The sequence below is a fragment of the Gavialis gangeticus genome, unplaced genomic scaffold, assembly GCF_001723915.1.
Source record: "Gavialis gangeticus isolate Ggan-Ray unplaced genomic scaffold, GavGan_comp1, whole genome shotgun sequence".
Lineage (NCBI taxonomy): Eukaryota > Metazoa > Chordata > Crocodylia > Gavialidae > Gavialis > Gavialis gangeticus.
In genome coordinates, this window is record NW_017729003.1 from 12,470,300 (window position 1) to 12,483,018 (window position 12,719).

General features: G+C 45.6%; 1 protein-coding gene across 2 annotated transcripts in view; it reads left to right on the plus strand.

Moving 5' to 3' along the window:
* CDH23 (cadherin related 23) overlaps window positions 1-12,719 on the plus strand; it is a 626,459-nt gene that overhangs the window by 571,804 nt on the left and 41,936 nt on the right. Inside the window, exons 37-41 of one of the 2 annotated variants that reach the window (XM_019507822.1) lie at window positions 3,582-3,803; window positions 3,905-4,024; window positions 5,810-5,990; window positions 8,637-8,770; window positions 9,990-10,199. In XM_019507822.1, coding sequence (XP_019363367.1) covers window positions 3,582-3,803; window positions 3,905-4,024; window positions 5,810-5,990; window positions 8,637-8,770; window positions 9,990-10,199 — 867 coding nt within the window. Of the gene's footprint in view, window positions 1-3,581; window positions 3,804-3,904; window positions 4,025-5,809; window positions 5,991-8,236; window positions 8,347-8,636; window positions 8,771-9,989; window positions 10,200-12,719 lie in introns of those variants that run through there. The other variant, XM_019507821.1, reaches the window with a different exon arrangement.

Sequence of the window (12,719 nt, forward strand, 5' to 3'; positions counted from 1 at the left end):
GGCCGGGGGGGGGGGCTGGCAGGATGAAGGGTCTTGTGGACCAGGAGTGAGGGGCAGCAGTAGGGCTGTGGCTTGGGAGTGAGGGGCAGACACAGACACACACACACAGACAGAGGGACAACCAGACAGCTGCCCACAGCTCTGTTGCATGACTCACCCCAGCCCCGGGGCCCCGTTCACTCCAGCCCCTACCCCACTCCCTCCCTCACCATGGGGGCCTCAATCTGCCCTCCCCTGCCTCTTCCCTCTCCCTTTGCCCCTTCCCCTCCACAGACTTACCAGCTTGGCGCTCTCTACGTAGCAAAAGAAAAAATCCAGACATCTGATCTATCAGGAGATCATGAGTCAGAGTTAATTTGACTTGGAAATCAGGAATCTCATGATTTTTTCATGAGAGTTGGCATTACTGGGTCAAAAAAAGGAGTGAAAGGAGTCTTGAAATGGGGTGCTGCTGAATTCAGAAAAGTTATGGGGGAAGGGAGGGTTTGAGTTTAAAAAAAAGGTTGAGAAACACAGTTGGACATGCTAGAGGGAAGTGCGCAAAGTTTCTTTTTTCCCTCCATCCCTATAAACCGTTTGCTAGTGCATAGCAGGCTCTGTCACTTCTCCCTCCACTCCAAATTCTGTGTCACATGCCCCAGCAGTAAGTAAGCCCTCTGATCAGAAAGCACCATGTTCCCAGCAATGCCTGGCCGTTTGTCTCCTGGGATGGCTGGTATGCTTGGAATGTGTGTTTGTTTCTTTGTTCTTCAGATAGGCCATGAGGAATCCTTTTTAAGAGCTTCATATGTGCAGAGCAAACCTGTCTTCGAATGGGCTGAGCTCTATAAATCTTTTTTTTTTATTAGAATTTTTGTATTCTGCGTGATTATGATTCTGCTCCCACCTTACTCTACGGGGCTTTGGTTGGAATGCCTCCCTCCTTTCCAAAGCACTCATGGCCCGTATTTACTTCTTTGTTGTTGCACCTCTTACCTTGTTCCTGTTTAAGTATTTGGAATTAAGATGAAGTGAGCTCTCTCAGAACGACTGCTCTTTTCTCCCTGGCTCATTTTTGACACAATTCCATTTTTACAATGTAGACAAAACTTCACAAGGCTCCCAGGCGAGGGGCAGGCTTGGATTGGATGCTGCTGTTTCACAACAAACCAACCCAGAATTTTAAAGCAAAATGGAATTGTGGAGGGTCATGTGGTTTCATGTCAGAATTTGCAAAAAACTTTGAAATAAACTAATCATCTTGAATTCCCTGACAGTGAAAGGCAGAGCTGGTTTCTGAGCGTAATGTAACTCTTCCTAATCTGTCCTGAGTTTTGAGTTTGTAATACAGTAGAAAAACAGCAAATCATTGAATGACTTGGAGTTCTGTTGGCAACTTTTTGTATACATCTATTGGAAGTTACTTCCTCGATGAGGATCAAGTAGCATTTAATTAGGGAGAAATATAGGACAAATATAGGGAGAAAGCGCTAAGTCACATGCTTTCTGCAGTAAAATCAGGTAAGAAAATACCTTAAGTACCCCATTTTTATTTGCTCTAAGTCCTTCCTCTGTCATTTGTATACCACAGGTGTTAATGCCACTGCCCCACACTTTTTTCTTATGCTAGGGCATTTTCTGTGCTAAGTGACTTCAAACTGAAACAATTTCACTATCCCTGGTACAGTGCCAGGTAAGGACAGGGAGATACCAATGGGATGTTTAGGCAAGAGTTAGGTTATGTGGGGCATGAAACTGAGCAAGCCCATTAGATACCCCGGTTAGGAAATGTTCTTGTCCATCACCCAGACAATGATTGAATAGAAATTTATCCCTGTGTGGGTCATTTACCAGTGTGAGGAACAAGAGCCAAGCAGCCAAAATGTTAGTACATTTGCCTTTAACATAATGACAGAAGGCTCAGCCATGCCCTGCCCTGCATAAAAACCTACTATTATGTGGCCTCTTCCTCAGAGTCATCCATAAAAGGGTTGAGTCAAACAACTGGGAAACATATACTCAGACCTTGAGAAACCCTGCTAATACTAAGACTTTTCTCCAGATTCTTCCTGTTCAGACTCCTTCTCTTGTCTTGTCCACTACCTGGCCTCATCCTTATACTTCATTTTAGATTCCTGACCCCAGTGTAGATTGGCAGTTCCTGACCTTGGCTTGTTCTCCGGAGTACTGACTGCAGCCCATGGCCTTCAATCCTGCTGTAGCCGTTTGTCCAGGTTACCCATGTCCCAGTCCCTGATAGCCAAAGCTTGCAGGTTACTCGTATTAAAACAGGCAAGGTCATTTGATGGATTTATAGTTCTTTCCTGATAATTCATATAACCTGCAGTTCTCATCTACTGGTACCAGGGGGACTAAGCTCCTCCTTCATGATGATGTGTCTGGAAGAACTTCTAGTGGCCAGGTGAGCACAAAGGGCTGTACACTAACCATTTCTGAGCATTCACATGTCTTTCTTTTTCAGGATAACAGTACCAAGAAGTCTGTGTTAAAAAGCAGGTTGATTGTGCTTTAGTGGTTAGATCAGGGAACTTGAGAGCCTGTCATTCCATTCCCCTGGCTTACTGTGTTAGCCTTTTGACCTTTCCTAATGTTGCTATCAGTAGGAACAACAGTAGCAATTCTAGTGTTATCCATGGCTAGCTTTTCAGCCAAAGTGTCTTATAGGGCTGCTGTAATCAGGGTTAAACACTGGAAGTGGTGAAGTTACTACCCCATCAAGAATAGTACTCCCTGGGTACATCTACACAGGACACTAACAATGCAGTAGCCTAATAACACTGCACAGTAGCACATCACAGCACAAACAGTGCTAATACGCTACTGCAGAGTATTATCTGGCTACTGAGTAGTAGCATCACTTAAAAGGTGTTTGCCAGCACTACTGTGCAGTAAGTCAGGTTACTGCACGTTCATTGAGTACTTGATTATAGTATACAAGTACTAAATTAAATGTGCAGTAACCACTGGCAGACAAGTTTCTTTGGGTAAATGTGATATCTTTTATTAGACCAACTAAATAGTTGGAAAAAATTTTCTTTGCAAGCATTTGGGTACAAACACATCCTTAGAACAACATGGCTACAACCATAAACCTCTCAGTAGCCACTGCGCATTAACGAATGTGTAGATGTGCTCCCTATGTTGCTACCAACAATGGTAAAAGTGACTGAAGGAAAAAAAGAAGTGCAGTATAGGCAAAGTTGGCATTAACAATGGGCAAGTCATTGAACCTCTTTGGGCTGCATTTTGGGCCTGTTAAATAGGGATAAGGGTGGTTACCTAATGTGAGATCTAATTCATTGGCATTTATATGGTGATTTGAATTCTTCTAGAGGGAAGTGCCAGAAACAGGCAAAGCGTTATTTTTTACTGTAAACACTCACTTGTACCACTTCTGTCTCTAGACAGAAATTGCCATTGTGTGGTCTTTGCACCAGCAGATCCAATGCGTTCCAGCCAGATTGTGAGTCTGCAGCCAGAACCCAAAAGGGAAAGCTCCTGGATTTTGTAGAAAGTTTGTTAATTTTTACTGAGGTTTTCTTTGTAACACGATATTTACCATGTGAGTTTAATTCCTACAGGCCACTACCACTGTGTATGTCACCATCGTAGATGAGAATGATAACGCCCCTGTGTTCCAGCAACAGCACTATGAAGTCACTTTGGATGAGGGGCCAGACACTCTCAATGCCACGCTTATCACTATCCAGGCACTAGATCGTGATGAGGGGCCCAACGGCACAGTTACATATGCCATCACAGAGGGGAATATCTTGGACACCTTTCATATAGACAGTACTACGGTCAGTCGTGATGCTCTAGCTTGACACTTTCATCCTGTTTCTCTGGTTTCTTTGGTTAGTTTCCCTCCTGCAGAACTCTCTGCACTCCTGTCTCATTTCAGGGGCAGATCCATACTGTGAAGGAGCTGGACTATGAGATCAGCCACGGGCGCTACACCCTGATTGTCACTGCCACGGACCAGTGCCCAATCCCATCACGCCGTCTCACATCCACCACAACGGTATGGGACTGCTGTGCAGGCCACAATCCACAATTACAAAAGCCAGTTAAGAAGCAGAGGTTTTGAGAAGTTGGAAAGGATTATGCTTGCAGTATTGGAACTTCTGTTCACTCCAGAAGTTCCCGTTTATGAGAAGAGTTTCATATCTCCATACTGTAGCATGCAAGTAGTTCTGTGTGTCATAGAAGTCATTTTGGACACCATGTGGTTCTTGCAGGAGACAAGGGAGTATATATATCTTCTGGTGGCTTCACTGTGGTAGGTGCTGTCTACCAGCAGAATTTGCTCCCAGTCTTTATGCAACACATGCCAAAAAAATGTAGACACTATTGAGCACCGCTCTCAGGGCATGCCTACACTGCTTCCAGCCACTCTGCTCTGAAGGGAAGGTGCCCACCCCACTCAGTTCAGTGCCACACCCACCAAACATTGATAAAAAGTAATGGAGCTGTGGCTAGAACAGCACTGGATCTGCACCAAGCAGCAGCTACCTGCAGTTGTTTGGTGGACTCGGAGTGGGAATGAACAAGTGAGGTGTGTTTTCCTGGCAGCACTCCCTGGCACAGTAGAGCGGTGTAGACATGTTGCAAGAGTTACACACATTCAGACAAACAACAAAAATATCCCGTATCTTATAGCTCCCATTACCTTTAACTATATTTTGGGTAAGAGTGTGTTCAATCTCCAGATGCTTTAAGGTTTGCACAACATTAGAAACTAAATTCTTGAGTTTATAATGTATTCAGGAAAAATAAAGCAACTGACTGATAAAAGCAGCAGCATGCAAACTATACTATTGTGTCAGGCCTGGCAGTAGTTTTACTAAGAGGTTAGATTATGGATTTGTATAGGATGATTTGGATAGGGATGATGCCTTGCCAGGGGATTGGACTAGATGGCCCTTGGAGGTTCCTTCCAGCCCTACTTCTCTATGATTTCTATGATTACTTGAAGAAAATTGGCCTTCCAAAGCAATGTAATGTGGTCAGATTAGATGCTTGCAGTTTTTGTTACTCTCTACCTGTGATGCTTAGAATGCCCCATTGACCCTCCTTTTTTCTATACTAACTTATGCAGTCAGTTTTTAAAGCTTCTTATTTGTATGTGCTGTACAAATGTATAGATCATCGAGATGTGCTCTTTTTGCATGTGCCTGAAGCTGTCAGCTTGTAACATGTAAATGGTCAGGAAGAAGCTGATGCTGCATTCTCTTGGCCTGACAGCCAGCTGAGCCAGTGTGACAGGAGTATAGTGCTGTAGTTGGACTCTGATAAATAGTAAATATAGAAGCATCAGAAAACTGGATCCAATTTTTTTTGCCTCATGCTATATTTACTTTGGCCAAGTACACAGCCACAGTCTACCAGCATGCTGAGAATCATTCATTACATTGCTGTCCTACTCATTTATTCTAAAGAACCTTCCAAAATCCAGTAAAACTAGAAAGGAAGAAAGATATTATTCTTTCTCCTTGGCCAGTTGCTTCTGAAACCAACAAACCCAAAAGATTTTTTTTGTGTGCTAAACTAGGTGAACAAATCTTGGATGCTACACTGAATGTTTCAGAACAGACACATTTAAACATCTGATAAAGTGAAATAAAAACAAGATGCTATTCCATTTGTCTGACCAAAACCATCCAGGGAAGAAAGTCTACTGATCCCACTATTTTGGTTGCTGACTCACAAGTTCTAACCAGGATTTTTGGTGCCAAAGCTGAAAGGATTGGTCCTAGCTTCCTTTGTGGCTTCTCCCTTATTCTGTACATACTTGTCCTGACTGCAGGTGTTGGTGAATCTGAATGATATTAATGACAACCAACCTACTTTTCCACGGGCCTATGAGGGACCCTTTGACATCACAGAAGGTCAGCCTGGCCCAAGAGTGTGGACTTTCCTGGCCCATGATGGGGACTCAGGCCCAAATGGACAAGTTGAGTACAGCATCATAGCAGGGGATCCTCTGGGTAAGTTGTGGGGAAGAAGTGGAAGCTAGTTTATGGGATTCCTTTAGATTGTTCCTACAATCCCCCATGTTTCTGTATTTCACACACACATGCACAGACACACACAGACGCCTCTGCACAACCTCTTCCCCATATGCACAAAAATGTACGTATACATGTGATGAAGAATGTGAACCTCTGCTCTGAGATGCAGAACTGAGAACCAGCAAATCTGGATTCTGTTCCTGACTGCACCATAGACTTTCCTGAGCAAATCACTTGGGATTTGTCTGTACTACGGTGGCAGAGAACTCAGTCTCATTGCCAAGGTAGTGAGCTCTGGTCACCCACCCCCATTCCACATGCATCAATTCCAGCAACAAAATGGTGAGGATGCCTTGAGGGGACCCCAAGCCACTGTTCACAAACATGCCAGAAACCCAGGTCTTGAGAATGAAGCCAGAGTCAGCCCCCTGGGGCATCCTCACTCTAATTTCTGGGACTGACCTGCATAAAGCAGAAGCTGGTGGGCAGGGCTCATTTCCTCTGTGGCATGACTGAGTACTCTGCTGCCATTGCACAGACATACCCTCACCCCTCAGTGCCCAGGGGTGCAGTGAGAAAGTCATATTTATTAGACCACAACAGTGTCAAGTGCTATGGAAGCGACCATAAAATAATAGAAACACATATATCTACCTTGTTAATGTGTGCGCACATACACCCATACCCATCTGCACATATCTCTGTGTCTGCACACAGCTCCCTGTGTAACACAACTATTCACTAACAACCACTTATATACATAAATACACTTGTCTACTGAACAACCCCATATGCAATGATAGATACACAACACAGTACAACATATGTCAGGATAGCAAAAAGTCCAGCTATACAATGCCACCATTGAATAAAGCAGGGCAGGGTGTAAAAACCAAGTTCCAAGCTGTGTAGGGAGGAGCATGGGTAGAGGAAGGAGATGTAAAAGAGGATGTAATTTGTTGTAGATTCAGATCAGACAAGACTTGTGGAGTAGACAAAAGAATCTGTTACCTTCTCCCTTCCCCTGGCTATTCAGATGAGCCACTTTTATTCAAGTGGTGTACTTTTTTCCCCAAGCACAGATCTTTAGTGGGGGAAGGGGGAGAGAGGGGAACAGAGAATGGAAAGGGCTAAAAAGCGTGCTTAGGAAAGCACAGGAAGCATTTCAAAAACTGTCCTCGCAACTGATTCCTTCTGAAAAACTCGATTTTGTACACAAGGAAATCCTATTACAAAGAACATCCGCTCTGTGGAGAAACACTGCAACCTGTTGTGGGCTGTTCAGAGAGAGCATGGGCTTGTGCAAGTTTAACCAAGGTTACAAAAGGAGGGGCACCAGGTAGGCAGGGACTTCAGGGAAATCCAGAATGGGCTTGGACTCTATTGGGAAAAATACAGGAAGTTGACATTAAGAAGTACAAAATGCTCAGCAGGATCTGTCCACCCCACCGCTGCATTCCATAGTCATGGTAAACTGGGAGTTAAGCCACAGGTCATGGCTATGTTTTGCTGATTAGCCACCTGCAATTTCTAACCTTCAGTCTCTGGCATTAACACTGGATTAATGATACAGACACCCTTCACTTAACCTTGGGGCATTAGAGGAAGTGAGGAGAATTTTTCATTCACACTTTTAAAGGTAGAATTTAATGAATTTTATTGAAAGTGACAGTCTATAAGGTCTGGCTGGAACCAGGGTGATGGCAGGCTGCCCTTGTGCAGGCTTCCCATAGATAAATACAGTTCTGCATATGCACCTCAGACCAGACCAACAGCAGCATTACCCAACAGTGAAGTGCATTTTAGCCCAGGTCTCCCCTCACCACAGACAAAATGTCTGTGTTACAACAATGTGTGCAAACCAGGGAATAGATTTCACCGCCCTATTCACAGTAACTGAAGTTCAGTTTCTGGAAAGGAAAGACAGTCCCTGTGCCAGATGTACTCTGTAGGAAACTCTGCAAATCAGGCTACTTGCCTTAAGAGATGATTTTTACCACATGCAAAGTACTTCGGGAATTTCCTGTGCACAAGTACGCAATAATTGAGTGACTGTAACCGAACTAGTTTTGATTTATGAAGGGTCAGTATTCAACACACTAGTATTTACATCTTTTTGTCAGCCAAGCATGTGCAAAAATCCCCAGCCACATCCAGAAATGGGGTCAGTGCCTGGAGAAAATACAATCACAGTGGGATAGCTTAGGCACCAAGTGACCCTTTGGGGACACAGTGTGCTGTTTTTAAGCTGTCTGCAGAGCTCACTGGGCAGAGGAGGCTGTTGTGAAGTGACCTTCTCCCCTTCATTACCTCTCTGACTGCCTGAACTAAGGTAGGACACAGGAGACATTTTCTCTACTCCCACAGAGCTTGTCAGTCTCTGTGGTTTAAACCCCTTTAACAGCTGGAGTTTAAATTCACTGAATCAAAGCCTGTAGCAGACTCGGAGTCAAGAAGCATAGCCTTCATTGGCTCACTTACTTCTTTTTGAAAAACTAAGGCAAAGTCTCAGCATTCTGCCCTGATGTCAATGGGATCTGTGTAGCTTTCCAGTGTTATAGTCCTGGCAAATCTCCTTTCAGAAATAACCTGTTTACCCTTTATCCTCTCTCCTTCTTCCAGGAGAATTTGTGATCTCTCCCGTGGAGGGAGAGCTGCGAGTTCAGAAGGACGCTGAGCTAGATCGAGAGAACATTGCTTTCTATAACCTCACCATTTGTGCCAAAGACAGAGGGGTACCTCCTCTCAGCTCCACAGTGAGTCCTGTTAGCAGGCCTTGAGGCTGGGACATTGAGGCCTCACTTACATGTATTCTCACATTCCCAGCATTCTTAATACATGGGGTAGGGAAGTGAGGGGGGGAATGCAGAAAAGAGCCCTTGACCCCCTCTCCTCAGTACCCCCTCCACCCTGTCCTTTCCGTTTTTCCTGTCACTTCATCCTCTCCCTTTCTTTTTCTTTCTGAAACCTGGACAAGTAGGTTGGGGAGGTTCTGTCTCCTTTCCTCTGTCACCTGATAAAGCACAGGTACTAGAATGGCATACAGGAGCACCATCAATGAACTAGGCCAGTGGTTTTCAACCTTTTATCATTTGTGGACCCCTAAAAAAATTTGAATGGAGGTGGACACCCCTTTGGACATTTTGAATGGAGGTGCAGGCCCCTTTAAATTGCAAGTGTGGGTATTCACATACTTTTTATTGATCATAGTTATCATTTGCTGACCACTTAGACATAGTCTGTGAACCCCCAGCAGTGTGTGGACCACAGGTTGAAAACCATGGAAGTAGAGATTGCTGAGCCTTGTGATGCAAAGCATGGCCATGGCTTTGTAATTCTGGCCTTGGTCCTGTCACTGCAGGGACACCTCCTACATCATAAGAAATGTCCCATGTCCTGTCCCACATACAAAATGGCTTTACTGCATAAAACAGGAAAACTTGTTTATCCAAGGATGGCTCAGTGTGAGGGTGGGGAGTGGGCTACAGTTACGGAGCTGGGCTAACTGCTTGAAAACTCCGTATTTGTGACAAGTCAAGTCAGGTAGGAAATTCCCTCTAGCTTGCTCCTCCTGTCTTTTGACTGGAGCAAGAGAGACTAGGGGGCATCTGAACTCCAAGGGCTCTAGGCTTGGTGCTTGCACATAGGATGCCTGCCATGGATTTGGGAGTATCTGAAGCCCCAGGCTGAAGAGTCTGGGAGGTAGGATACTTGCCAGTGGTAGCACCATCTAGCTCTGCTCAGTCAACAGAATTCAAAACTGAGTTGGCTGGTTTGGCTGAAGACATGATATTTTAACAACAACAAAAAATGGGAAATTCCTGCCATCTGAGGCATTATGGAAGAAGGCACAGAGCTTGATTGTTGTAATATGGAAGGATGAGAACACACTCAGGGAATCCAGGAGTGATGGGATACACTGAACCATAGATAATGTTTGCCTTTGTATCCAAAATCCTCTTCTTCATCTTTCAGGTCATGGTGGGTGTGCGTGTTTTGGACATTAATGATAATGATCCAGTGCTCCTTAACCTGCCCATGAATATCACCGTCAGTGAGAACACACCTGTCTCCAACTTCATCACCCGCATCCTTGCCCGAGATGCTGACAGCGGAAGGAATGCTCTCTTGACCTACAGTATAACAGCTGGCAACAGAGAAAATGCTTTTTACATTAATGGCACTGTACGTCTCCTGGCCTCATTATTTCCGTATGCAGCAACATACATAAGCACATGCAGGTCTTTTAGTCTTATGTGTAATGGTACAAATACAAACTCTGCAAAGACCTTCATTCGCTACATACAATGACAGCTATGATTTATACAGTGCACACAGTGGTGCAAACAATAGCTGCATACATAATACACTGACTAGAGAAACACACCTCTCTAAGGCAGACCCCACCTGTTAAATGCATGTGCCCTCTGTAATGCTGTACCAGCAGTGCATTTAGGGGATAATTCTGCCCAGCATAGATTTGAAATATTGCACCATAAGGAAAAGACAAAAAGCAACAAGTAGGACAGGCTGCACAGTAGGCCCCAGTCCTGTAGTATTGAGCATGACATGCATTCACCAACTCATTCCAGCATAGTAGCAGCTGAACAGCCAGAGAGGAGACAAATGGGAGCTCTTGTACACTAGTCCTCTCTGACATAAAAAGGAACCCCACTTCCTTTTTACCTGGAACTCTTGTCGGGGGGAAAGGGACTTAATGGTGGGGGTCTACTACAGACCACCCAGCCAGGGAGAAGAGCTAGACCAGGAATTCTCAGGTCAGCTTACAGAGGCATTTAAGTCAAAGGATGTAGTAATCATGGGTGACCTAAACTATCCAGACATTTGCTGGGAAGAGCAGTCAGCCAGTTCTGACCTCTCATGTAGGTTCCTAGCCATGTTACAGGACTAACCCAGGAGGTGCACAGTCTAACCCAAGAGGTACACAGTCCCACCAGGGGAAATGCCTTGTTAGACCTGGTCCTGGCCACAAGTGACGACCTGGTGAGGGGACTGCGGGTGCTCAACCACCTGGGTGATAGCGATCATCACCTATTGGAATTCACCATCCAGCACAGGGTGGCAAAGGCCTACAGCAAGGCAGCAGCCCTGGACTTCAGAAGGGTGGATTTCATTGAGCTAAGGAGACTAGTCGAGGAGGCACTGAGGTCCTGGAGGGGAGGGGAGTCGGGAGTCCAAGAAGAGTGGTCGTTCCTGAAGGAGACGATCCTCCAAACCCAAAGGGTGGCAATCCCAACACAGATCAGAGGGGGCAAGAGTGCTCAAAAGCCCCCATGGCTCACTAAAAGCATCCAGGAACATCTCAAAGCTAAGAAGGAGGTGTACACCCAATGGAAGAGAGGGGCCATCATGAGGGAGGATTATACCTCCATTGCTCAGGATTGTACGGGGGCTGTTAGGAAGGACAAGGCAGAGATGGAACTGGAACTAGCAACCCGCATCAAGGATAACAAGAAATCCTTTTTTAAATACATGGGGGTAAAAAGAAGGTTCTGAGCAACATGGGGCCTCTGCAGGACACACTTGGAAATCTGGTGGTCTCACCAGATGACAAAGCTAACCTATTTAACAATTTCTTTGCCTCCATTTTTCTGAGCAGGGACCAGGCACTCGTGGTGCTCTGATAAGGTGCCAGAGGACTGGAAAAGGGCCAATGTGGTCCGCATTTTCAAAAAAGGGATGAAGGAGGACCCAGGAAATTATAGGTCTGTTAGTCTTACCTTGGTCCTGGGGAAGCAATTTGAGAAAATTATCCAGGCGCACATCTGCGAGAGGCAAGCAGGGGCATGTATGCTTAGGGGCAACTAACACCGGTTCATTAGAGGCAGGTCCTGTCAAACCAACCTGGTGGCCTTCTATGACCAGGTCACAAAATCCTTGGATGCAGGTGTCGCGGTGGATGTAGTCTTTCTGGACTTTAGGAAGGCCTTCAACACTGTCTCTCACCCCATTCTCGTTAAAAAATTAGGAGATTGTGATGTCGATGCCTACACAGTAAGACGGGTTGCCAATTGGCTGGAGGGCCGCATCCAAAGAGTGGTGGTGAACGGGTCATTTTTGACCTGGAGGGAAGTGGGCAGTGGTGTCCCAAGGGCTCGGTCCTCGGGCCCGCACTCTTCAACATCTTCATCAGCGACTTGGACAAGGGGGTGAAAAGCACCTTGTTCAAATGCACAGCTGACACTAAGATGTGGGCATGCTAGAAGGGAGGAATAGGGTGCAATTGGATCTGGACAGGTTACAGGGGTGGACAGATGAGAATAGGATGGGATTCAATACTGACAAGTGCAAGGTACTGCACCTGGGGAGGAAGAACCAGCAGCATACCTACACACTGGGGAACTCCCTTCTCATCAGTGCAGAGGCAGAAAAGGATCTTGGAGTCATTATAGACTCCAAGATGAACATGGGCCGCTAATGTGGGGATGCAGTCAGTAAGGCTAACCACACCTTGTCATGCATCCACAGTTGCATCATAAGCAGGTCCAAGGAGGTGATCCTCCCCCTCTATATGACGTTGGTCAGGCTGCAGCTGGAGTACTGCATCCAGTTCTGGGCGCCGCACTTCAGGATGGATGTGGACAACATTGAGAGGGTCCAAAGGAAGGCCACTTGCATGATCGGGGCAGCAGGGCAGGCTCTATGAGCAGAGGCTATGAGACCTGAACCTGTTCAGCATCCGTA